This window comes from Protopterus annectens, chromosome 10.part0, assembly GCF_019279795.1.
Source record: "Protopterus annectens isolate FY-2018-M chromosome 10.part0, PAN1.0, whole genome shotgun sequence".
Lineage (NCBI taxonomy): Eukaryota > Metazoa > Chordata > Ceratodontiformes > Protopteridae > Protopterus > Protopterus annectens.
The window spans coordinates 641,282,743-641,307,892 of NC_056744.1; the positions used below are offsets into that span (position 1 = coordinate 641,282,743).

The 25,150-nt window shown below is 41.5% G+C and overlaps 1 protein-coding gene across 9 annotated transcripts in view; it reads left to right on the forward strand.

Annotated features, from left to right (window-relative positions):
• LRRC42 (leucine rich repeat containing 42) overlaps positions 1-3,834 on the forward strand; it is a 296,973-nt gene extending 293,139 nt beyond the window's left edge. For all 9 annotated transcript variants that reach the window (XM_044085477.1, XM_044085474.1, XM_044085481.1 and 6 more), the window contains one exon: positions 3,500-3,834. In XM_044085477.1, coding sequence (XP_043941412.1) covers positions 3,500-3,768 — 269 coding nt within the window. In that variant the 3' untranslated portion in view covers positions 3,769-3,834. The remainder of the gene's footprint in view (positions 1-3,499) is intronic.
• The last annotated feature ends 21,316 nt before the right edge of the window (positions 3,835-25,150 follow it).

The following is a 25,150-nucleotide window of genomic DNA, read 5'->3' on the forward strand; positions in this document are numbered from 1 at the left end:
GGGATCCTTCTACCCCATGCCTCCTAGGAAAGTAAAGGAATCTACACACTTTAATTTTATCAACGATGTTACAAGTAATAGTGTAACAAATGACATGAATGTGGGTGTTGAACTGAATGGACATAACAGCATTACTCCTGTGGAGATGGACTCTGCCCAAGTTTGTACTGGGGGGTCACCATCAGTAATGATGCATGTATTTTGGAAGAAATACCACCTGTTGCTGGGACTACCACAGACAATTGCAAGGACTCTGTGGATGTTATTCATATTGTACATCCCAGTACATGTACTAGAAACCACTTATATTCTGAAGTACATGTGGTTAAGAATAGACCTGTTTCTACAAAAGAAGGATCAGAGCCTGTTGTTAAACCTAAGAAAACTACTACTTTGACTGATTCCAGCAAGCTCTCAAGTTTGGATTTGACTTTTCCTCTGCCAGTGCGCATGGAGAAAGGTCCTCGCAGACCTCGCTCCATGAGCAGGGGCAGACAGAAGAGGAAATTAGGGGATTTTATGCCCCATCAGACTTTAAAGAGAATGTGGAACAACAAGCGTTAATTTATAATTTGTCCCACATTACTCTGACAGATGATGATACCAGTTTATTAAACAAAGGTTTGAATTTTATTCCTAAAAGCCAGAGCAAATTGACTGATACAATGGTGGACTTAAAACTTTTTTGTAAGAATGTAATGCTTAGATTCATTTATAATGATTCTGAGAAAGAATCAGCACAGAGCAGGAAGTTTGCTTTTAAGAATTTAAGTGATTTTGTACCAACTCACCACCCATTAGTTGAAGCATTCCTTAAGTTAACAGAGGAGGAATTGTATAGTTACTATAATACTCAACTGGGACCCCAAAAACAGAAGAGGCGGGATAACTTGAGCTTTCGGGAACGTCAGTGTCTGAGGAAATTGCAGAATGATCCTACCATTATAATTAGACCAGCTGATAAAGGTGGGAAAGTTGTAGTATTGGATATGTCATTTTATATGGAGGCTATGTCCTCCATGTTACAGGACAGGTTCTATGAACCTTCTTCCATGGAACAGGTTCACTCTGTTGTCAGATATATTCATGACACGCTTTATGATATTCTTAGAAGTAATTTGATAAATAAGGAGCTATATGGATACCTTATGATTTATACACCCACCATACCGATTATACAAGGTCTCCCCAAGGTACACAAAAATATGAAGAACCCACCCATGAGACCCATAGTTTCTGGCCGTGGTTGGGTAACTGAACACCTTTCAGTTTTTGTGGAGAAACATCTGAGATGTGTATTGAATGACAATGTTACAGTCTTGAAGGATTCCAAGCAATTTTTGATTGATCTGTATGAATGTATTGGACACCATGATAGAATCTCTAGTTGTACTTTTGTGACTTTTGACATTCAATCCCTATTTACCGTAATACCTAATGATATAGGACTTGATTATGTGTTAAATTATCTGAAAGCACACAGTACTTACACTGCAGTATTGATAGACCTCATAGTTCATTTTTTAGAACTGGTCTTGGAGAACAACTTATTTATGTTCCAAGACCAGATCTATAAACAGCGTGATGGCGTAGTTATGGGCACTCCATGTGCAAATAGCTACGCCATCATGTTCCTTGCATATTGGAAGGAACATGTTTTATTTAAGAATGCACTTTTCTGTGAACATGTGGTGTTCTACAGAAGGTTTGTTGATGACCTTTTTGTTCTTTGGAATGGAACATCAGAACAGCTGGAATCAATGCTATCCATCATGAATGATTTAACTACATTCCTTACTTTTACCATGAACTATTCCACACATAGAGTTGATTTTTTAGACCTATATATTGAGAGATTAACAGATGATATGATAAATACGGGGGTCTATCGCAAGGCATGTTACTGCAATTCCTTGTTATTAAGGTCTAGTATGCACCCACAATTTGTTTTTAAGAATATAATGAAAGGACAGGCCATTAGAGCCTCGAGATTGAACCCCACTGAACAGGGATTTATCTCAGAATTAGACAATCTGAGAAATAGATTACTGACCCGGGGATACAAGGATAATGAGATTATACCATACATGGAGGAAGCATACATGTCCCGCACCACTTCAGGTGCACCATACTTTGGACCCAGGGTCCAAGATCAAACCGTTGGAGATCATATGTTAAATAGATCTATTAAATTTTCTACTCTGTATACTTCTGATCAATATCAGTTAAAGGAAATTATTAGCAAACATTGGGATATTCTCCTGGTTGATGATGACTTGAAACGCATTGTGGGGGAGACACCAAGTTTCTTATTTCGGAATAAGAGCAACCTAAAGCGATTGCTTTGTCACCCCAGACATGATAGGATTATGAAGAACACTGGTCACACTAAACCCTGTGGTCACTGCAACTTCTGTTCATTTATTGATAGCAGTGAGGTGTTTATACACCCGAATTTACACACCATTTTCTCCATCAAGGCAGATGCAGATTGTATGACACCTAATGTGGTGTATTTAGCTACTTGTCAGGCATGCCCGAGTTTCTATGTTGGTAAAACTAACCGGCCGTTAAGGGATAGAATGAGAGAGCATATTTACCACATGAGAAAGGGCACTTTACACAATGCCTTAGCAAAGCATATAACCACCAATGACAATGATCATACTTTCTTGTTCCGGGTCCTAGAGATAATTGTTGTGAATAAGAGGGGTGGTAATACTATGAATCTTACTGAGTCTAAGGAGACTGACTGGATCATTCGTTTGAAAGCTGATAGGGGGCATGGGTTGAATGATAGAGCTTCTATAAAACCTAAGCTGAGATAACGCAGGCACATAAAATGAACTATCATTTATTTGTATATGTTCTTGATTATGTATTTTATCAATATTAACTTATCAGTATGTTTATTTACATGTTTTTAGGTCACTGTGCAAGTTTTATGTATTTTTGTCTTACTTTACATTAACATGTTTATATATGTTAGAGTTCTTTAAATTCTCCAGCATTGCTTTTAATTGTTTAAATTGTTTTAATTGATTAATTGAGCTGCTTATATAAGGGGAGGTCTACTGTGACTTTTATACAAGGATCTGAAGAAGCTGTAATGGTGAAAGTGCTCATCCGTATGTTATAAGTGCACATTCTTGGAATTAAATTTGGAGTTTTGTTCTTACTTCTGCTGTACTCCGCTTCCTTTGTGACTTAACTTAAATTTAGAGAACTGTAACTTTTAGCTAACTGATTTGGTATACTATTGTCAGTTATGTCTGAAATAACTGTGAGGTGTTTAACGCCATTTTTATTAGCTGCTGCCTCTGTGGTACATACTCTTGTGAAAATGAACGGATTCAGGGAAGCTGTGTATGGGTTGTTAGTATTTTTGAAATATTGAGCTGGGTGTGAGTGTAAGTTGGTGAAGTAACAAACATTGATAGCTAATCAGGTCACATACTCAAAATGTTTCTAATACTCAAAATGTTATTTGTCATTTTAGATGGGAAAATGAAGATTTTGAACTATTTACCTTACAATTCAGGTTCAGAAGAAACTGTTTCACTGCTGCACTTTTACAGAGAAAAGCAAAATTTATCTGCACAAAGTGCCAGAGAAGTCACAGTAAGAAGAGACACTAGACTGAAAAATAAAAGATTGCATGAGGATAGCACTAAAGAGCAGAACCCGTCATCCGTGTCACCATCACTAAAGCGAACCTACGCAGCAGAGTTCAGCTTGGAAGACTGGGACTTGTTAAATAGTTATTAACTTGGCATCTAAAGTTTGTACCATTTTCTTTAATATAATAAAATTTCAGTCATATTGAAATAGTAATGACTTGCCTGCTGCCATTTATTTTTGGTTGCTGCATTAGTCGGCCGTAGTGGTGTAGCGGTTAGCTTTGTCGCCTCACAGCAAGAGGTTCTCAGGTTTGATTCTCAGCTGAAGTGCCTTCTCTGCAGAGTCTGCATGTCCTCTTTGCGATTGAGTGAGTTTTAAAGACATGCAGGTAGGTGCGTGTGTATATGTGTGTGCCTTCTGTGAAGGTTGGGCACCTGGCTGGCAACTTGACACAGTAAAAACACCACTGCCAATCAGTCTGTGTACCGGTGATCCACTGTGGCGGCTCCTACCTGGGAAAAGCCGAAAGACATTGCTATTGAAATGTCATTACATTAGGTATTTTTTTTCAGTGTGCATTTTTACTGGACTTGCCCTGTTGAATGAAAATATGCCAGCTCTTCGTTAATTATACTATAAAACTTGTATACATGATGTGATTTAACACGTTTTCAGCCCCCCCCCCATATGCTGTGAAACAGTGATTAGAGTTGACTCTGTACCTGTGAGATGCAATAGTTTTTCATCGGAGAGTCTGCAAGAGTTTGTTTTCAGTGTATTGCATTTGGAATCCAGTCAGCTTGGAAAGGAGCCATTGGACCAGCCTGTCTATCCAGTAATCAAAATAAGTAAGTAAAACATAGAATAACACAAATTTGGTTTAGAAATAAAGGAATAAATCTGAAAGATTTTTCAAACTTGCTGTGGCTAAAGTATTACATAACATTAGCACACTGACAAAAACTGTGTATTTAAAGTGGTTACAGGCATGAAGGTGGAAATAACTGAAATGAAGTTTTCAGAAAATTATGTATGGGATACAGTACAAGTGATAAATACAACTTAGATGTGTGCTAACATTGTGAAATGTTGAATATTAATATAACTGCAGTAGTGGTCAGACTGCATAGGTTGCTTTAGAGCACAATAACCGAAAGAAGAAGTGATTGTTAATGCTAATTTGTTGAACAAGACATGACACTTGGATATTTTTATGTTTTTACTACAGCAAAGGCAGTCTGACAGTATTGGTGATAGGGGTGTGTATTACTCAGCTATGTCAGCATTCGGACATCCCACTACAAGAGCCAGCGCCAATCTCTCACTGTAGCCTTATGAGCATAGTGTAGTATAAGCAAGCAATAATGCCTGACAAAGGTGGGTGTCATTGAGGAAAATAATGCCTGCCCAGGAGTGTTACGAGGTACATTTGCATTTTTTCATCCTGTGTTTCATGGCAACTTAATATGCAGGCATTTTTAATGAAGCTATATTTGCATGCTCACACCCTGTTGGAGAATAATTAATGTTCTGCGTGTTTCACAATTGCAGTCTTCACACTTGGATTATCTACCTGCAGGTAGCCCTCAGTCAGCCTGAATACCAGAGTCTTGGGATTTCTGTGTCAGATGCTGTCGCCTCTTCCATGACATTAGGGGTATAAAACATGCAGCCGACACCAGTACATCAGCTTTTCTTACCGCGTGGGAGTCTGAAGCAGAAGCAGTTCTCAAGTGCCGGTCGGCCACTACCTGAAATTTTCGTTTTTCAAATTTCAAGCCTGAAGTCTTCTAAAGCTAAGTACCCCATTGGGGATCCTTTTTTCTTGCTCTAATCGATGTCATAAAAAGTTAACTGTTGCCTTACCTGTGGAAAGCAAATACCTCATAGAGCTTTTCATTCTTACTGCATCAGCTGTTTAGGCCCAGACCACGACATTCCTCGCTGTCGGTTTTGTGCCTTATTCAACACCCAAACTATTCATCATCGGGCTGCTTTTGTCACTAAATTATTTTGCTCTCGTTCTCCGTATTCTGAAATGTCTTTGATAAGCCATCTGACTATCGATCTTCCAAAAAAACATAAGGATAAAGACAGACCGCATAGGTCCAAAATTGCCGACGCTTCTGTTAAGCTAGTCGCCAATCCGCCAGTACTCAGTGAGACACTTTCGCAACCCCTGATACCCACGTCTATAGATTCGCAGGCCTCTACTGAGACCCATTTGGAGTCCGGTATGCCTCCAGATGCTTCTTCAACTATGGAACCTGCAGATGTCTCTACCTTGGATGGGTCCAGAGCCACTGTGCAGGCATTTACTTCTGAGGGTGTATTCAGACCTACTGATGTTCGTATTAAACCGATTACTTCATTTCTTACTAAAGCTACCAAATTTCTCAGGCCCAGAGTTCGCACTACGCCTAGAAAACCAATGACCAAAGCACATTCTAAAGCTCCCATGCCACAGAAACAAATGCTTAGAATGGCTGAAGACCTCATTACTTTAATTAGGGGAAGCCAGCCTTCCCCCTCTAAAAGACAAAGAATTGATTTTCCTTTTGATTCCTCAGACCATGAGTCCGATGACTCTGATTACCAGGACATACCCTTATCTACCTATGAGTATTCGGATGCAAAAGATTCTATTCCCTCTGCTTCCCCAGAGGATTTTTCTTTCGGTGAAACCTTGCATACCCTAAGAGGGCATTTCTGCTGGGAATGCCAGGACTAACCCCAGTCCCAAAAGAGACTCAGGGAATTCTTAGACTTGCCTCAGCACATGTCTCTAGCTATACCACCTGTCCTGGATATTGTAGATGATGTCTTCATGGAATCCAGTCTTACCCCTGATACTTTACCACCAGCTCCTAGAAAGCCTGATAGGTATTATAGAGTACCTGATGCTCACAAATGTCTCTAAGAATCCCACTGCAGATCCAGAGATCATTTCCCAGGGACCTAAAGTTATTAAGGCTACTACGCCAAAAACCCTACCCCTTCGGACAGAGATTCTAGGGTAAGAAGGTTTATACTTCTGCAACTTTTGCTTTCAGGGCTTTAAATTGCCAGTTTCACATGTTGATGTACCAGCAGCATATAGTGAAACTAATTAAACAAAAAATGTTGTTGATTCCTGATTGTGCAGAAAATAAAGATTTACAAGAGTTAATGCATTCTGCAAACCAAGTTGGTAAACATACTTTGCAGTGTAGTTTTGATGCCTTAGAAGCATCTTGCAGGGCTGCTGTCACTGTGTCTGTTCTGAGAAGGTATGATTGGCTGAAGGAACAAATCTTGCCAGACCATGTCAAAGCAAAATTACTAGATGCTCTGTTAAACTTGATTGTTTGTTTGGCACAAAAGCAGAAGAAGTTCTTAAAAAGATGGAGGAAAAAGCTAAATCTATGCAAACTGTTAAAGATTTCTTACAGGTACAGCCACCTAGATTCAGTAGGCATTGGCCTTCAAAGAACTGGTCATTTCCAGTCCCTCCCAGACCTTCTCTGTCCAAAGCCAGGGGCAACAGACCACAAAGACTACAGTCTCAGGGTACGCACAGATCTACACAATGGAGTACTCCCACCTCAAAATCAGGGAGTGGTAAGCCACCCCCTTATGGAAAAAGTAAACAATGACTTGTGCTTCATCCTTCCCAGCCATGCCCAAGTGCTTGCACCCCTAGGAGGGAAACTTTCCCTGCATGCAAAAAACTGGGAGTATATTACCCAGGACCAATGGGTCTTAAACATTGTATCCCAGGGATACAGATTCTACTTCCAGTCACTGCCAACCCCAAGCGGATTGCCAGTTCTTCCTCCAAACCAGTGGGCAGAGGTCCAAAAGCAAGTACTTCCCTTCTCAGTGTCAGGGCTATTCAACCTGTTTCCTCAGAGCAAAGGGGACAGGGTTTCTACTCCAGACTGTTCCTGCTGCCAGAAAAGAGAACTCTTGGCACCCTATCCTGGATCTGTCAGTTCTCAACACCTTCCTGGTGGTACCAAAATTCAAAATGCTTACACTCCAGCAGCTGCTTCCTATGCTAGCCAAGGACTCCTGGCTGGTCACCCTAGACTTAAAAGAAGCTTATCTGCATATCCCCATAAGGGAATCTTGCAGGAAATATCTACGTTTCAGGGCAGGTTCTATGCACTTCCCTTTGGCTTATCTACTGTGCCCAGAGTATTCACAAAGTGTCTGGCTCCAGCCATTGCATACTGCATGCAGAGAAGTATTCAAATCTACCCATACTTGGACGATTGCCTGATTCAGGCAGACAGTCAGGAATTGCTACTTCAGCACCTGACGTTTGTAAAGAGACTCCTAAGTTCTCTGGGGTGTACTATCAACGAAAATAAATCACAGATGGTACCCAGCCAAAAGATTGTATTCCTGGGAGCAAGCTTGAACACAACTTCCCAGATGGCATTCCTCACTCCAGAAAAGCAGGTTTATTTGACAAATTACTTCAAACTACTATCCACCCAAACACAGCTATCTGCAAGAAAAATACTGCAAGCCCTAGAATTCATGGCCTCATGCATTCTCCTAATTCCATATGCAAGACTGCATATGTGGAAACTTCAGTGGTACTTAGAGTCTCTGGTGTCAATACTCTCAGGATTTGGAAACAGTGATTCCTATCATTCCTTGCCCAAGGACAGAGTTCCTTTGGTGGGCAGAGGCTTGCAAACACAACAAGGGACTCCTTTTACTCAACCCCCTGCCACCCAAACCCTGACAACAGATGCATCAGACTATGCATGGGGGGCTCACATGACAGGCAAATGCATTCAGGGAAAATGGAGCCCAGGACAAAATGTACCTGCATATCAATCAGAAAGAAATTTTAGCTGTACAGAATTCACTGCCAGCCTTCAAATACCTTATCTTTCCAGGACAACTCTTGATAAAGACAGATAACACCACAGTTATGTGGTACATAAACAAGCAGGGGGGAATTCATTCCTACCCACTCTGCAGGTTAGCCATGGCTGTGTGAAACACAGCCTTGAGCAATCAAGTGCACCTGCAAGCTCAATTCCTGCCAGGCAAACAAAATTCACTGGCTGATGACTTAAGCAGAAATCTTATGGACCCACACGAGCAGAAACTAGAACCCAACTCATTCAAATTTCTAATTTACAAGTGGGGAACACCAGAGGTGGACCTCTTTGCTTCCCCCCAAAACCATCAATTGAGCAAATTTTGATCCAGAACTCCCCACAGCCAAGCATGGAAAGTGGATGCCCTATCCTTCACATGGGAAAACCTCTCAATCTATGCCTTTCCTCTTCTGCCCCTCCTCTCAAAAGTACTGCTCAAGATCAAACAGGACAGGCCAAGGACAATCCTTATTGCACCAGACTAACCACACCAGCACTGGTACCCACTCCTATGCAGCCTGACAGCAGTGCCACCCTGGCACCTACATCAGACCCCCTCTCTGCTGTCCCAGCAGGAGAGACAGATTCTGCATCCTCAGCTGCAAACACTGAACCTGGCAGCCTGGCTTATTCCCTGAATACATCACCAGTAACCCTCAGCAAATAGGTGCTGGATGTCATCCTTGAAGCCAGGAGGCCTAGTACTAGGAAATCTTATTCAGAAAAGTGGAAAAGATTCTGTTCTTGGAGCCAGTCTCAAGGAAAGGACACAGCCGTGCCCTCCTTACCTCAAATTCTAGATTATCTAGCAGAGCTGCTCCACAAAGGCCTATCCTTCTCATCTATTAGGAATCATGCCACTGCCATCTCAGCTCATTACAATACTGAGCCATCCCTCTTCTCTCACCCTCTGATCAAACAGTTCCTTTGAGGAGCGAACAATTTAAGACCCCCAAGGAGAGCTTCCACTCCTGCCTGGGACCTTAACTTTGTACTAGAGAAGCTCACGCTTCCCCCTTTTGAACCTGCAGCTTCAGCAGAGTTAAAATTCCTCTCTTGGAAAACAGCCCTACTTCTGTCCATCACTTCAGCAAGAAGTGTGTCTGAGTTACAGGCCCTTATGGCTGTGGAATCCTTCATTATCTTCCACGCGGACAGGGTTTCCCTCAGGACGAGCCCATCATTTATGCCCAAGGTGGTATCCAGTGTGGCTTTAAACCAATCCATTCATTTACCAACCATTTTCCTAATCCTCAGAATAAAGGGGAAAGGATCCTACACTCCTTGGACATGCACAGATAGCTCAGGTTCTACCTTGACAGGACTAAACCTTTCAGAAAATCTGACCAGCTGCTAGTCAGTTTTGCTACAGGGGCAGAGGGCAAGGCCATTTCAAAGCAAACCATTTCCAAATGGATAGCACACTGCATCCATTTCTGCTACAAACACCATGGAAAACCTACCCCACAGGGGATCAGAACTCATTCCACTAGGGCTACCTCAACTTCTACAGCATTTCTCTGGGGAGTCCCTACCTGGGACATCCTGGAAGCTGCAACCTGGAGTTCTGTACACACCTTCACCATGCATTACCACTTACCTATCTTTTCTAAATCCAGAGCTGGATTTGCCACAGCAGTCTTACAGGGCCTGCTAGCCAGCCCTAATACTTCTTCACTGCCTCCACCCTTCCTCAGCTTTGGGAATCAACCCGAGTGTGATGACTGCAACAGTGAAACACGAAGAACATAGTACAGTTGTATACACTTACCATAAATGTAGATGTTTGAGTGTATTCGCTGTTACAGTCCTGGTTACCCTCCCTCCAGCCTCCTGACTTTTCTATTTTTTCTACCTATCCTCTTTATTGGCCATATCTCATAGCAAAGGTATTTACTTTTTACTGGAGGTATTCCATACCATCTAATTGCTTCCTATTTTCGGGGCTCCTGACATTTGGGGCAAGAAAAACTGATGCAATGGCGCCGGCTGCATGTTTTATACCCTGATGACCTGACATCATGGAAGAGGCGACAGCATCCAACGCAGAATCCCAAGACTCTGGTATTTGGACCGACTGAGGGCTACCTGCAGGCAGATAACCCAAGTATGATGACTGCTACAGTGAATACACTTGAACATCTACATTTATGGTAAGTGTACACAACTGTACTTTATCCATTACGGTGACAGTGTATGTTTCACCCATTCTCCGAGTCCTTTTTAAAAGCAAGTAGCACCGGGGGCATCATCTTTAGTTCTTCGCCGGTCTTTGGAACCATTGATGATGTTCTTGTTTCATTGTTGCAGTCATCACATTTGGGTTATCCCTACCAGGGTAGCCCTCGGCCGGCCCGAATACCAAAGGATTAGTATTTCTGCATCGGTTGCTGTCACTTCAGGACTGACGTCAGGTCGTCAGTAGTATAAAGTAAGGCAGCCAACGCCGTTACATCAGTCTTTCTTGCCGCGAAGCAGTTCGCAAGAGTGCCGGTCGGCCGCTACCTGGGTTTCGTATTCCAAGCTGAAACTGAAGTCTTCTAAAGCTAAGTACCCTGTTGGGGATCCTTTTTTTTTTTTTTTGCACTAACCGGTGTCAGAAAAAGTTAACAATTGTCTCACCTGTGGAAAGCAAATACCAAACCGAGACTTTCATTCTTACTGCGTCACTTGCTTTGGCCCAGACCACGACGTCCCCCACTGTTGCTTTTGTGCTTTATTCAACACCAGAACTGTACATCGTTGGGCCTTTATTGTAGCTAGATATTTTCGCTTACAGTCCTCGAATTCCGATATGGCTTCGGTAAGCCATCCGACAGCAGATCTTCTGAAAAAATGTAAGGATAAAGACAGACAGACCGCACAGGTCCAAACCTACCGATGAAGCTTCCGTTAAGCTAGTTGTCAGTTCTCCGGTCCTCAGTGAGGCGCTTTTGCAGCCCCTGATGCCCACTTCTCTGGATTCTGCTACTGAGACCCTGTTGGAGTCCAGCATGGTGCAAAACTCTTCTTTGACTAAGGATCCTGTGTTTGTGTCTCCCTTGGATGGGTCCAGAGCTGCTGATCAAGCACCGGCTTCTGAGGAAGTACTTCGCACTACCGATTCTTGACTTAAACAGATGACTTTTTTCACATCTACTGTTCTTTCAAAAACGACAGAGTTTCTAAGGCCCAGGGTACGAACCACACCCAAGAAACAGACGACCCAATTTCAGGCACCTGCTTCCTTGCCTCGGTCTCAAATGCTTAAAATGGTGGAAGACCTTATCATGCTGATCAGGGGAAGCCAAGCTACCCCTTCCAAAAGAAAAAGAGATCTGTCCTCAGTAATTTTGTCTGAACAGGAGTCTGATGACTCTGATGCATCTGAATATGAAGACATGCGTTCCCTCTCTGCTTATGAGGATTCTGATGCAGAGGACTCCATTCCTTCAGCCTCTCCCCCCAAGGACTTTTCCTTTGGAGAAACCCTTCATACTTTAAGGGAGCATTTCCAATGGAAATGTCAGGACTACCCACAGTCTAAAGAGACTCGGAGAATTCTTAGAGCTCCCACAGCAGAGATACCCTGGACATTCCACCAGTCTTAGATGTTGTGGATAATGTTTTGCTGGAATCCAGTTCGACTCCTGACACCCTGCCTCCTGCACCCAGAAAACCTGACAGGTATTGCAGAGTCCCTGACTTACACAAGTTTCTTTTTAAAAATCCTACTGCTGACCCTGAGGTAATTTCTCAAGGGCCTAAGGGAATTAAAGCAACCTCTGCTAAGAATCCCACCCCCACAGATAGAGATTCCCGCGCACTAGACAGGTGGGGAAAAAAATATACACCTCTGCTACTCTTGCTATCAGAGTACTAAATTGCCAGTTCCATATACTAAAATTTCAGCAACTTGCCATGGAACTCCTCAAACAAAAAGTGTCTTCCTTTCCTGCTTGTGCAGAATCAAGAGTTAATGCATTCTGCAAGTCAAGTAACTCAACACACTTTGCACTGTGGTTTTGACACCCTAGAAGCTTCTTGCAGGGCAGCAGTCACCGGTTCTGTCCTTAGAAGGCATACATGGCTTAAGGAACAGTCCTTGCCAGACCATGTTAAATCTAAATTGTTGGATGCACCCTTGCACAAAGAAAACTTATTTGGCACTAAGGCAGAGGAGGTCTTAAAAAAAGATGGAAGGAAAAGCTAAATCTATGCAGACAGTTGAGGATTTCTTACAGGTCCAGCCACCCAGGTTCAGCAGGCATTGCCCCTCCAAGCACTGGTCCCTTCCTGCTCCCACCAGGTCAGTTCAGCCCAGACCCCATGGAAGTAGACCCCCCCCCCAGACAGCAGCCATATGGAATGCAGAGATCAAAACAGTGGAATTCCTCCACTTCAAAAATGGGGAGTTCTAAGCCACCCCCTCATGGTAAGAACTCACAATGACTCTCCTCCCCCATCCCCTCCCTCTGCCCACATTCACTTACCCCTAGGAGGAAAAGTCTTCTTTAATGCAAGCACCCAGGCCACCATTACCAACGACTGCTGGATCCTCAACATGGTGTCCCAGGGATACAAATTTTCTTTCAACACTCTTCCAGCTCCAAAAGGGTTCCCAGATCTACCCCCAAACCAGTGGGTAGAGGCGCAGAAGCAAGTCCTTTCCCTGCTCTCTATGAGGACAATAGAGCACGTTCCTGCAGTAAAGAAAGGCCAAGGTTTCTACTCCAGACTTTTTCTGGTACCAAGAAAAGAGGGCACCTGGTTCCCCATCCTCGATCTGTCTATTGTAAATACCTTCCAGGTGATACCAAAATTCAGAATGCTCACCCTCCAGCAACTGCTACCCATGATCTCCAAGAATGTTTGGCTAGCCACCCTAGACCTAAAAGAGGCCTACCTCCACATTCCTATCTGGGGATCATGCAGGAAATATGTACATTTCAGGGCAGGCTCTCTGCACTTTCAGTTCTCTCCACTTCCCTTTGGCTTATCTACTGCTCCCAGAGTTTTCACAAAATGTCTGGCTCTGGCCATTGCCATTTGCAGAGAAAGGAATATCTAAATTTACCCATACTTAGATGACTGCCTAATTCAGGCAGACAGTCAGGAAAAGCTGCCCAAGCACCTGGCCTTTGTAAAGTCCGTACTGACCTCCCTAAGGTACACAGTCAATGAAAAGACATCCAAACAAGTACCCACCCAAAGGATTATATTCCTGGGAGCAAGCCTGGACACAACATCCCAGGTGGCATTCCTTACTCCAGAGAAGCAAACTTACCTGACAGCCTACTTCTCTCAACTAGCCACCAGACCCCAGTTATCTGCAAGGGAAATCCTGCAAGCTCTAGGGTTCATGGCCTCTTGCATTCTACTCATTCCATATGCCAGACTGCATATGAGGAAACCTCAGTGGTACCTAAAAAGCCTTTGATGTCAACACTCTCAAGACCTGGAAACTCTTATACCCATGATACCTTGCCTCAAAAAATATTTTCTTTGGTGGGCAGCAGCATGCTCCCACAACAGGGGACTACCTTTCTCACCACAGATGCATCAGACTATGCCTGGGGTGCACACCTGGATGGCAGGTGCATACAGGGCCAATGGAGCCCACAGCAAATCCATCTGCACATCAACCAAAAAAGGATGTTAGCTGTGCAGCAGGCATTGACAGCTTTCAGGCCCCTTCTCTCCCCAGGGGCTCTCCTGATCAAAACAGACAACACCACTGTGATGTGATATATCAAAAAGTAGGGGAGGGACTCACTCCTACCCTTTATGCTGGCTGGCCATGATCCTTTGGCACACAGCCTGTACCATGCAACTCCACCTGTTAGCACAATTCCTACCAGCTTCTCTAAACTCTGTGGCAGACCACTTAAAATCGTCTGGACCCACGAGTGGCAACTAGACAAAAGAACCTTTACTTTGATAACTCAGAAATGGGGCACCCAAAGGTCAATCTCTTTGCCTGCCACACCAGCCATCAGCTCAGCAAGTTCTGCACCAGGGAGCATCACTGCATGGCTTGGAAAGTGGATGCCCTGTCCTTCCCCTGGGTCAATCCTTTGGTCTATGCCTTTCCTCCACTATCTCTCATCCCCAGGGTACTGCTCAGAATAAGGGAGGAAAAACCAAGGACAATTCTGATTGCTCCAGACTGGCCTTGCCAGCACTGGTACCCACTGCTGCGCAGCCTATCCGTACTGTCACCATGGCATCTCACTCAGACCCCAACCCTCCTGACCCAGAGGGAAGGAGAATTCATGCATCCCCAAATGCAGACCCTCAATTTGGCAGCTTGGCTTATTCCCTAACCACCGAGCAATCTGCCAACCTCAGTAAACAAGTCCTAGATGTTATATGTGAGGCCAGATGCCCTAGCACTAGAAAGTGTCATGCTGACAAATGGAAAAGGTACAGCACCTGGATGCAGGCGAAGGGAGCCAATACGGCACAGCCCTCCCTTCCCTCTCATCCTGGATTACGTAGCTGACCTGTTACACAGTGGTCTCTCTTTTTTCCCCTATTAAAAGTCAAGCCTCAGCTATCTCAGCTCATTTCCCCACTGAGCAGCCCGTTTTCTCACATTCTCTGATCAAACAATTCCTAAGAGGGGTTAGCAACTTGAGGCCACCCAGAAGAGCACCTACTCCAGCTTGGGACTTTAACTTTGCGTTGGAAAAGCTTACCCTGCCCCCCCCTTCCAACCAGCATCTTCAGCAGAGTTAAAATTTCTCTCCTGGAAGACAGCTTTCCTTCTGGCTATCACTTCAGCCAGAGGGGTCTCCGAGCTACAAGTACTCATGGCTGTGGAGCCATTCATCATCTTCCATGCTGACAGGGTTTCCCTCAGGACTAACCCATCCTTCATGCCCAAAGTGGTGTTCGGTGTAGCTCTCAACCAATCCATTCATTTGCCCACCTTTTTTCCCTAACCCACAGAACAAAGGGGAAAGGATCCTGCACTTTCTAGATGTGCACAGATAGCTCAGATTCTATCTAGACAGGACTAAATCCTTCAGAATGTCTGATTAATTGCTGGTTAGCTTTGCCCCAGGAGTAGAGGGCAAAGCCATCTCCAAATGAATAATTTCCAAATGGATAGCACACTGTATCCATATCTGTTAGAAGCAACACTGAAAGCCTCCCTCTAAGGGGGTCAGGACTCACTCATCAAGAGCAGCCTCCACCTCTGCAGCTTTCCTCAGAGGAGGAGTCCCCACAAGGGACATCCTGGAGGCTGCCACCTGGACATCTGTTCACACTTTCACCAAACATTACCACCTGCCTATCTTCTCCATATCCATGGCAGGGTTTGCCACTGCAGTCTTGCAGGGCATCCTAGCTTGCCCCTAATCTCCTTGATTGCCTCCACCCTTTTCCTCACCTTTGTGATGACTGCAACAGTGAAACACGAAGAACATATTACAGTCGTGTACACTTGCCATAAATGTAGATGTTGGAGTATATTCACTGTTGTAGTCCTGGTTTCCCTCCCTCCAGCCCCCTCTTTTCTTCTCTCTCCTTACAAGAGATATTTTGGAATTTACTTTCTACTGGTAGGGTTCTTCTACCAGAACCTGGCTCCCACTTGGGGGGTGCCGACAGGGCAAGAAAAACTGATGTAATGGCGTCGGCTGCCTTACTTTATACTACTGACGACCTGACATCAGTCCTGAAGCGGCAGCAACAGAAATACTAAGCCTCTGGTATTCGAGCCGGCCATGGGCTAGTCTAGCAGGGATAATCCAAATGTGATGACTGCAACAGTGAATATACTCAAACATCTACATTTATGGTAAGTGTACACAACTGTACTTTCATCTCACTGTTTTGTTTGATTCATTCAAAGATTGTGCCTGTTTATAAGTGGGCTGACCTTAAGTTTTTATTTTTGAAAAATGTATTCCATCCTGTTTGCACTAAAAGACACATGATCTGTATCTGCAGACATAACAGTTGTTCATTGTTTGTAGATTTTGACCCTCCTCCATTTCACAAATAAATAAGCCTGTACATTGTGACTGTCATAAAGAACTAAGTGACTGTATTCATTGTAATATTCACTGTTGTAGGCCTCACATTTGGAATACCTTGTATGCTGGTGGCTGGCTGAGTTTCCCTAACTTTATCCTGCCGCAGGATTTCAGCTGATGCCCTTCCACCAAGAACATCGGTATAACATTGGCTGATACCATCTGGCAACAGACTAATGTATTTAGAGAGATTGTCATCTAAAGTTGATGAGAATAAGAAGTGAGTATAGGTAGAAAAAAGTACCTATCAGCCAGTAAGAACTGCAGTGATCAGAGTCCAGTAGTGATAATAGTAAAGATTTTAGGGCAGCTATTGTACTGCATAATTCAGTTGATACATTTAGAATTATGCATATTGTTATAAATAATTGGAAGGTTATAAAATGATTCCCTGATGCAGTTAGTAATGTAGGTGTAGCTCATGTTTTTATTAAAACATAAGAGAAAAATGTTAAGGATACCTTTCAGTCTAAGTCGAATATTTTCACCAAAGATATTTTTTAAAGTTTTGAAACTTTTAAATGCACTGATTGTAACCAGTATAGATATATAGCACATGGGACTGCTTATGTGTTTTAAAAGGGAAGAAGATCTATGCCTTGGGCAGTTTTATTGTATATTTAACTTTTTTGTATGTGTGACTTGTTGACAGTTATGATGCTCCTTGTATAGGGAAAAACTATAAATTTGCAAGTTAGAATATATGAACATATGTATGCTATAGAGACCAGTAATATGGCAACCGTTTAATGCAAGCATTTAAAAAATTGTCCAAATTACAAAGCCAGTTTTCTATTATAGGTTATATACAGAATGTAAAAACAGTAGGAATTGAATTGAATTGAATTGGAAAGAGTACTGGTAGCAATCGGGCTGAATGCCTGCAGTCATCCTGGCATCAGTGGTATGGAAAATTTCAAAGTGCATCTGACATGATAAAAATTAAAAAAATTTCACTGACGGTATTATGTGACCAGTAATCATGTGATGCATGTTAGGTGTTATTTTAAGTAGAGTTATTGAAGTATTTCACATTCCGATTAAGTATTTTAGTCAGATAAAAAAGCTTACAGAAAAGTGAATTCAGATTATTATTGTTGTGTTGCAGTGGTGGTGCTGCGGTAGCGTTGTCCCGTTCGATTCTCAGCTAGACCGTCTTCTGTGTGGAGGCATACGTGAATGGGGCGTGCCTTCGTTGAAGGTTGTGCGTCAGGGCTGGTAACCTGTGCGTAAAATCCACTACCAATCATTAGCGGACCGGAGTTCCGCTGTGGCGACCCCTAACCGGGAAAAGCCAAAAGACACAAACAAATTGTTGTGTTGTTGTTATGATTATTATTATTATTATTTTGTTTGACAAATGTGGTCGGCTATTTTGTTGTCTATTTATGTATGATTTCAAGTTTATTTTTTGCTGAACATGAATTTTCAGTGGTACCTATGAAGGCTCAAGGTATAAAATAGCAGAAAAAGAAGAGCCATTTTCTTTCTGATGAATGACAAATTTTTTATCCAGTATAGCAACACTTTCCTTAGCATATAGTTTATTTTTAGGGACTACTAATTCCAACCTTCTTAGTCTCCATCTCAAGATAGTGCTTTCACCAAGACATTTAATGATATGTGACAATTATTTTGTTTTGTTTTTTCATCAAAATAAGGTATATGAAAATATTGAAACTGCCAGATTCTTGATGCAAGATTCCTCATGTAGTTAAAATGTTTGATTACTCACTGAAGCCCAGTTGTTTACATCCATACACAAACACCAGCAAAAAGTCTTCAGATGTGTTATATGAATGTACTAAGTAGGGGTCAGACCTGTATTTTAATTTGAAATTTAACCCAGCAAACAGTTTAACCATTACATTTTCTTTGACAGCACATCTTTATGTTTTAGTGAAAACTACAATAGCCAGCAAAGCTAGAGCCTTCACTGGAGGCCTGTGGGATATATGCACATGTGAAGGGAGAAGTGTAAGATGAGAAAATGTATTTTGTTATGCATGTTGTTTCAAGATGGAGCCTGACAAGCCTGGGCCTTAGCTTATTTTTCTTTTAATGCAAACATGGATATTGCCATCATAAATATTGTTAGTATACAAAGTTCCAAAGTGGAAGATCAGAACTTGTGCTTAATAAGGAAAGGCATAGATACATGGTCTGCAGATTCTTAGTTTTAATTGGTCAGTAATATAGTTTAATAGATACAAAATATTCTGCCGAGAATATTTTCCAGTACTTCTGGCCATCCTAAAGGATCAGTTTACAACACTAAATTATGGCAGCAGCAATGGCAGCCTGATGTTTCTCATTCTCATCTAATGCTAATGAAAATAGTAAATAAGGGTAGACAGTTGTATCCAGAACACAAGCATGCATCTGGGACAAAATGTATAAACAAGTTCAAATAATTCAGTAGTAAAAGCACCCCTTCTAAGACAAGTACTTTGAACAAAAGATAGTTGCACAATTTCCTGTAGTCATTCACTGAAAAGAATAGAGACACCACCTCCTAAGCAAAGCTTTGAGGATGCATCTAATTCTGATTCATCCTCTGATGATGACAGCCTCAATACTAACACACCATCTGATACTCAGAATCGCCGTATGAGGGGGGCACCTAATCCTCCAGCAGTCCGGGACAGTGATGCTGAACCTACCATAAGAGTAGTACGTCCATGGACTGCAATAGATTTTCATACTATTGTAGATTCTTTCCCTCCCTTCCAAACTCACTTAGCAAAATATGCTAAAATTTTAAAGGGACACATGCAGTTACAAAAACCTACAACTGACGACTTGTGATAAGTTTTAAAAGCTTTTCCTCCTCCTCCTCTTCCTCCAAATAGTTTTAAAAAATATGGGAAAAATCTGTTATAGGAGATGATACTCCAAAACATACAGATAAAAGATTCATAACAGCAAGAGACAATTTACTGAAAGCAATCACTACAGCATGCCATCCAAAACATAACTGGTCAAGAATTAAAACAATCGCACAAAAAAAGAATAAATCTATTGATGTGTATCTTCAGAACAAGATAGATGATGGTGAGGGGGTTTTCTGGGCATCCAGACTACAAAAGAAGCAGCAGCCTGTTGGGGTATCAGCAGCATTTGTAGAAGGCTTATTACCACCAGTACAAGGACAGATCAAGAAAGTGTGCCTGAACTGGGTCAGGCTATGTATTCATGAAGTTGTTAATCAAGCATAATATATGGCAGACAATGAAGTGAGTGAGAAAAAAGAACAGCAAAAAAATTAGTTGTTCATCTTCAAAACTGATTGATGTGGAAGGGATGGGAATGAGAAATTGCAGAGGTAGAGGTAGATTTAGATTATTTCCATAGCAAGCCCTTAGACAATACTTGCAAAATTTTTACAGACCCTGAAGCACAGGCCATGTATTTTGTGCTTTAATTGTGGTCAGAGTCAGCAGTGGTGTAATGATAATCCTTTCCTTCACCAGACAGACACTTTTTTTCAGCCTACCAGTCAGCCGTATGTTCAAGCATCACAACAATTGGAAATGCATCCTCCAACTTGACAACCACAGTCATGGTAGCACGATCATTATGATAGTTGTAAAAAGGAGACATGGCTATTTCCTTTGGTACCAGTTGACCAAGAAGGTCCCTTTGTTAATGTTATGTATGCATTTGTACTGTTCCCTTTCTTGTTGACAGAGGAGCAACTCTATCTATGATCACCTCATCAAATGCAGAATATTTTCCACTCTCTACAAAGTCAGTACAGAGTGTGGGGTCTCAGAGGTTTCTTTGGATTACCCAGGGAGGAAACCTATGCCCATCCTAGTTAGGTCCATTAAAGAAGAACATGCTTTCACTGTAGGAAATACTACCCTTTTGAATCTTTTAGGAAGAGATTTATTGTGTAAATTACACTGTCCTACATTTTGCACTCCAGAGTTTTAGTAGATTTCGGGATGAACATTCCCCTTTGGGTCTATTTTCAGCTTGTGTACAAAAAGACACACTTGGCAGTACTTAGATCAGAACTGACCTCAACTATGGTTAATTTGGACAGAGTGGAAACCATTCTTCTGCAGCTGTGGACTACCCTTGACAACGAGGTAGGACTGATGCAGAATCAGTTAGTTTCTTTAAAACCTTATGAACACGTACCTATACTCAGTTTCTCTTTCATTTGTGGCAGAGAAAGAAATTAAACCTGTCATTTCTGCATTACCTCAACAAGGAATAATTGTCCCTACTAGAAGCCCATGTAATACATCTAGTTTGCCAGTTAAAGAGATAGGCAAGAACATGTATAGGTTTTTATAAGTCTGAAGAGGCATTAATGCTATAGTAGTGCCTTACTGGCTACAATATTAAGTTCTGTCCTGCTAACGCCTTTTCAGTGATAGATATTTCCTCTGCTTTCTTCTCTAGTCCTATTTATTTGCCTTTGCTTTACAAAGAAGAGTACACAAAGACTACCTCAAGGAAACAGAGAAGCATAGAATCACCTACTCTCTTTCTCAGATAAATTCAGTTTCCACGCGTGCCTGCCTTAATGCAGTACGTAGATGATCTGCTTTTTAGCTTCGGATTCTTACCCTAGCTGTAGACAAGACACTATTTTTTCTTTTAAACAAATTAGCAGAACTGGGACTTAAGCTTTATAAAGCAAAGTTGCATCTGTGGAAACCACAAGTTCAATGCTTAGGACATTTCATTTTAGAAGGCTTCCAGCAAGTCTTACCTTCACTCATTACTGTTCTTCAAGCTGCACCACACCCTAAAATGTTAAAATAGTTGCGCGTTTTTCTGGCACTGACAGGCTGCTACTGACAATGGATTTTTAATTATGTAGAAGTAATAAAGCCATTATTAAAATTACTAAAGAAAGACTCTCCTGAGTCATTGCACTGGCAGGAACATCATGAACAAGCTTTTGTCCAACTAAATCTTTACTTTCTAACCCTCCTGCTCTTGGGTTACCCGATTATTCAAAGAGATTTTCTCACTTCTGTTGTGAAGGGAATAAAGTAGCATTAGGACTGTTGGTGCAATGTAGAAATGATAGTTTTAGACCTGTTGCTTATTTCAGTACAAATCTTGATCCTGTAGCAGCAGCTCTCCCCGACTGCCATGGGGCACCTGCTGTAATGGGCATAGTAGAAGCAGCTGCCCCAACTCTTGGGGAAGAGACTTTTGTAGCAGTTCTGCATTCTGTAAAAGCTCTGTTACTAAGAACCAAAATGCAGTATTTATCTGCTACATGATTGTCTAAATACAAATTATCTTTGCTTAATAACCCTTCTTTTCAGGTCATTAGATGTCCATTTCTTAACCCTGTTTCTTTAATTCCTTCAGTGAGTAAAGGAGAACCACATAATTGTGCTTTTGTAGTTAATTATGTGCTTCCTCCTATATCAAATTTAAAAGGTGCCCCAGTACCAAATTTCGAGCTACTTCAATTTGTTGACAGGACAGTTAAATGGAACTGTGTCTGCTGAAGTAGCTATTACTGAAGCATGCAACTTATCAAAGGTCAAAGCAGTAACAGTTTTAACAGACATGCTTATGGGGGTAGTTCATGATTTTGGGACACTTTGGAGACCGAGCTAGTTTTTGTTCACAAACAGATGAATGCACTTTTGTTATTCAAAGAAATAGCTTTGGTCGTGTTATGCACATAAGGCTGATGATTCTTGTATTTCAAAAGGCAGTAGTTTTGCAGATATGTCAGCAAGTCATTGTTTTATCCTGTTCAGGCTTCATTTTTGCAGCAGTTGCAGGAAACTAACATGTCTGTTCCTTTATCGAAATTGCACTTTTAAAATCGAAGCTGATTCCTCAGAAAGGATAAGGTGGATCTGTGATGGCTATATCCACTCTCCGGACTCACTTTGGCACCACCTGGATGGGAGGTAGCCCTGCCATCTTTTCTAACTCATTTGGTTTGAAATTATTTGCCTTCTCATTTGAAGAAAAATGCATTAAGACACATTTTGATTGTTATGCTCCTTACATTTGCAAAGTCATTCATCATTTTGTACATAATTGCATATTTAAAGTACTATGTGTCAAAACATGTTTTTGTTCCTAGATAGTCTTTGAAAAAGCCATAGGGATGTTTTTGTTGTTTACAGTGGGTTATCATTGAATTTACACATTCTCAGAAATTTAATATGTTTTCTTAATTGTAGATTTTTTTTTTTTGGAAGGGTTGAAGCTTACCCTTGTGCTAGAAATGATGCCACTGTTGTCACTAAAACTTTTGCAAGGGGTAATACCCAGATTTGTTGTTTCTTGTTGTATTTGGTCAGACAGAGGGACTCATTTAACAAGCTAGGTTGTGCAATAAATATGTAAAGTTTTAAAAGTAGACATGCAATTAGACAAACCCTAAACTTCAAGAATATGTTAAAGGGCGTTTATATCACGTTATCGAAAGATGAAAATAACGAACGCTATTTCATCGCCCCCAAAACATCTAAACATGAAAATATCGAACATTCAGAACAGAATTTTTCCCATGGAAAAAATTCACTGCTCCAAAACACACACACACAACACAAGCACATCAAACAAACAGTAACCACACACATACACTTAAATTCCTACATCTAACACTATGCTAAACTAAACATACACTACTATCTACCCACTTACCTTAACCCAAACCCTAACCCCAAGGTCCCTCACTATCGCACACTCACCTAACCCGCGCCCTAGCCCTAACTCACTTAAACCACCCCTAAGCCTAAAGTCTGTCACTATCGCACACACACCTAACCCGCCCCTAATCCTAACTCACTTAACCCGCCCCTAACCCTAACGTACAAACAATCGCACACTTATCTGAACCCAACCTGTAACTTTCCACCACAGCGCTAAGAATAGCGAAGCCACAGAAACGGGCAACCGAATTTTTCCCGATGAAAGAATTCGCTGTTCTGCAGCTTTGCTTTTCTTAGCGTTCACTGAATAGTGTTCGATATCAGAACATTCAAAGTTTTAATACTTAGATGTTCTGATATAGACCCATTAAAGGAATGAATACGATTTTAAAATCTTAGACTTGTCAAACTGTGTGGAAAAAAAACCTGTCACAAATGACCAGAAGCATTTCCTCTAGTACTATTTGGTGCTTGTAGAGCAGTGAATAGTACTAGCAACTATTCCCCACATGAAATTCTCATGGAAAGGCCTAAGAAGAATGATGGCAACACCTTGCCCAAAAATTTGGAGTTACAAAATGTTAAGGAATCTGTTTTACTTTGATGCAAGCGTCTTTTCTGTGTTCTGCAGCACATATACCCTAGAGTTATAGAAAGCCAGCAGCAACCTAGCCCAACCACCTATCATGATGTTTCACCAGGGGACCTGGTATTCATCAGAACATTTTCAAAAAGACACACTGTTAACTAAGATGACAAGGACCCTTCCTGGTTTTGTTCACAATTGTTAAAGCCATCTAATCCAAAGGATCACCCTCTTGGATTCATGTTTTGCACATCAAGAATGCCGTCCCTAGTGACAGATATCAATGAGATGCCAATGACGTCATTTCATTCAATGTATTTGGAAGTAAGACCTAGTGATTTAGCAACGTTATTATGGTCAGAAATAAGGCTTAGTGGTTCTTAAACATTATCAGAGGTGAGGATTAATGATCCAGCAGCAATGTCATCTACAATGGACGATGAGTAAAAATTGGCCCAAGAGCCAAGGAATGATTCAAGTGACCACAGAATGCTTGTGGAACTGCAACTAGTTCAAAATTCAGGATGGAGTTTGTTTGGAAATCAGTACCATATGGACTACAGAAGGTTTATCATCTGTGTTTCCAAATTTTTAAGAACCCTGTCCAGCCCTGGTCTGTTTAATATTCGTATGGACGTTATTGGGACTACTGTTTTGGTGTTCATCATTTTACTGTATTTTCTTCTTTCAACAGAAGCCATTGTAACTGTAAGTACTGAAAATTCTTGTATCCGAGGTAAGGATTTGACTAAAATCAGAGATAGGTGTTTGGTTAAAATTGAGCAGAGAATACTAGACTTAAGTTTAACTATGAATACTCCCTCTGTTATGTTGTATACATATGCAAAATGAATGTCAGTAACTGTGTACACATATAGCAGCTGCACATGATAGAGGTATTCCCCTATTTCTAGTATCAGCAAACAAGGTAGAACTTGGGAGAACATTTTGTACAAACTTTTTAACTAAAAGTCAGAAATCTAAACCTATTTCTTTGCATGACACTACCCTCTTTAAACCTGGTTCCACTTCATTTGTCAGTGACTGTGAAGGGACATGCCTGTTACATTAAAAATGGGTCATTTTATGTAGGATGGAGCACCTGCAGTTTTACGCAAGAAATATATGATTGAGCTAGAGGGTTGGGTATAGCAGCATTGCATGAGTTTTATTATATTTGTGGATCAGTAGACTGGCCAGAATGTTGTTAAATACAGTAGAAAGTCAATTATCCAAACGTCAGTTATCTGAACCTAGTCTTCTGAAATTTTTGGGTAGGAAAAAAATCTTAAAAGTCTGAATATTTAAACATTATATGTATTAGCTTGTGCATGTTTTTTGAACTTGTAGCCTGCTTGTGTGTGAACAATATTCTTTATT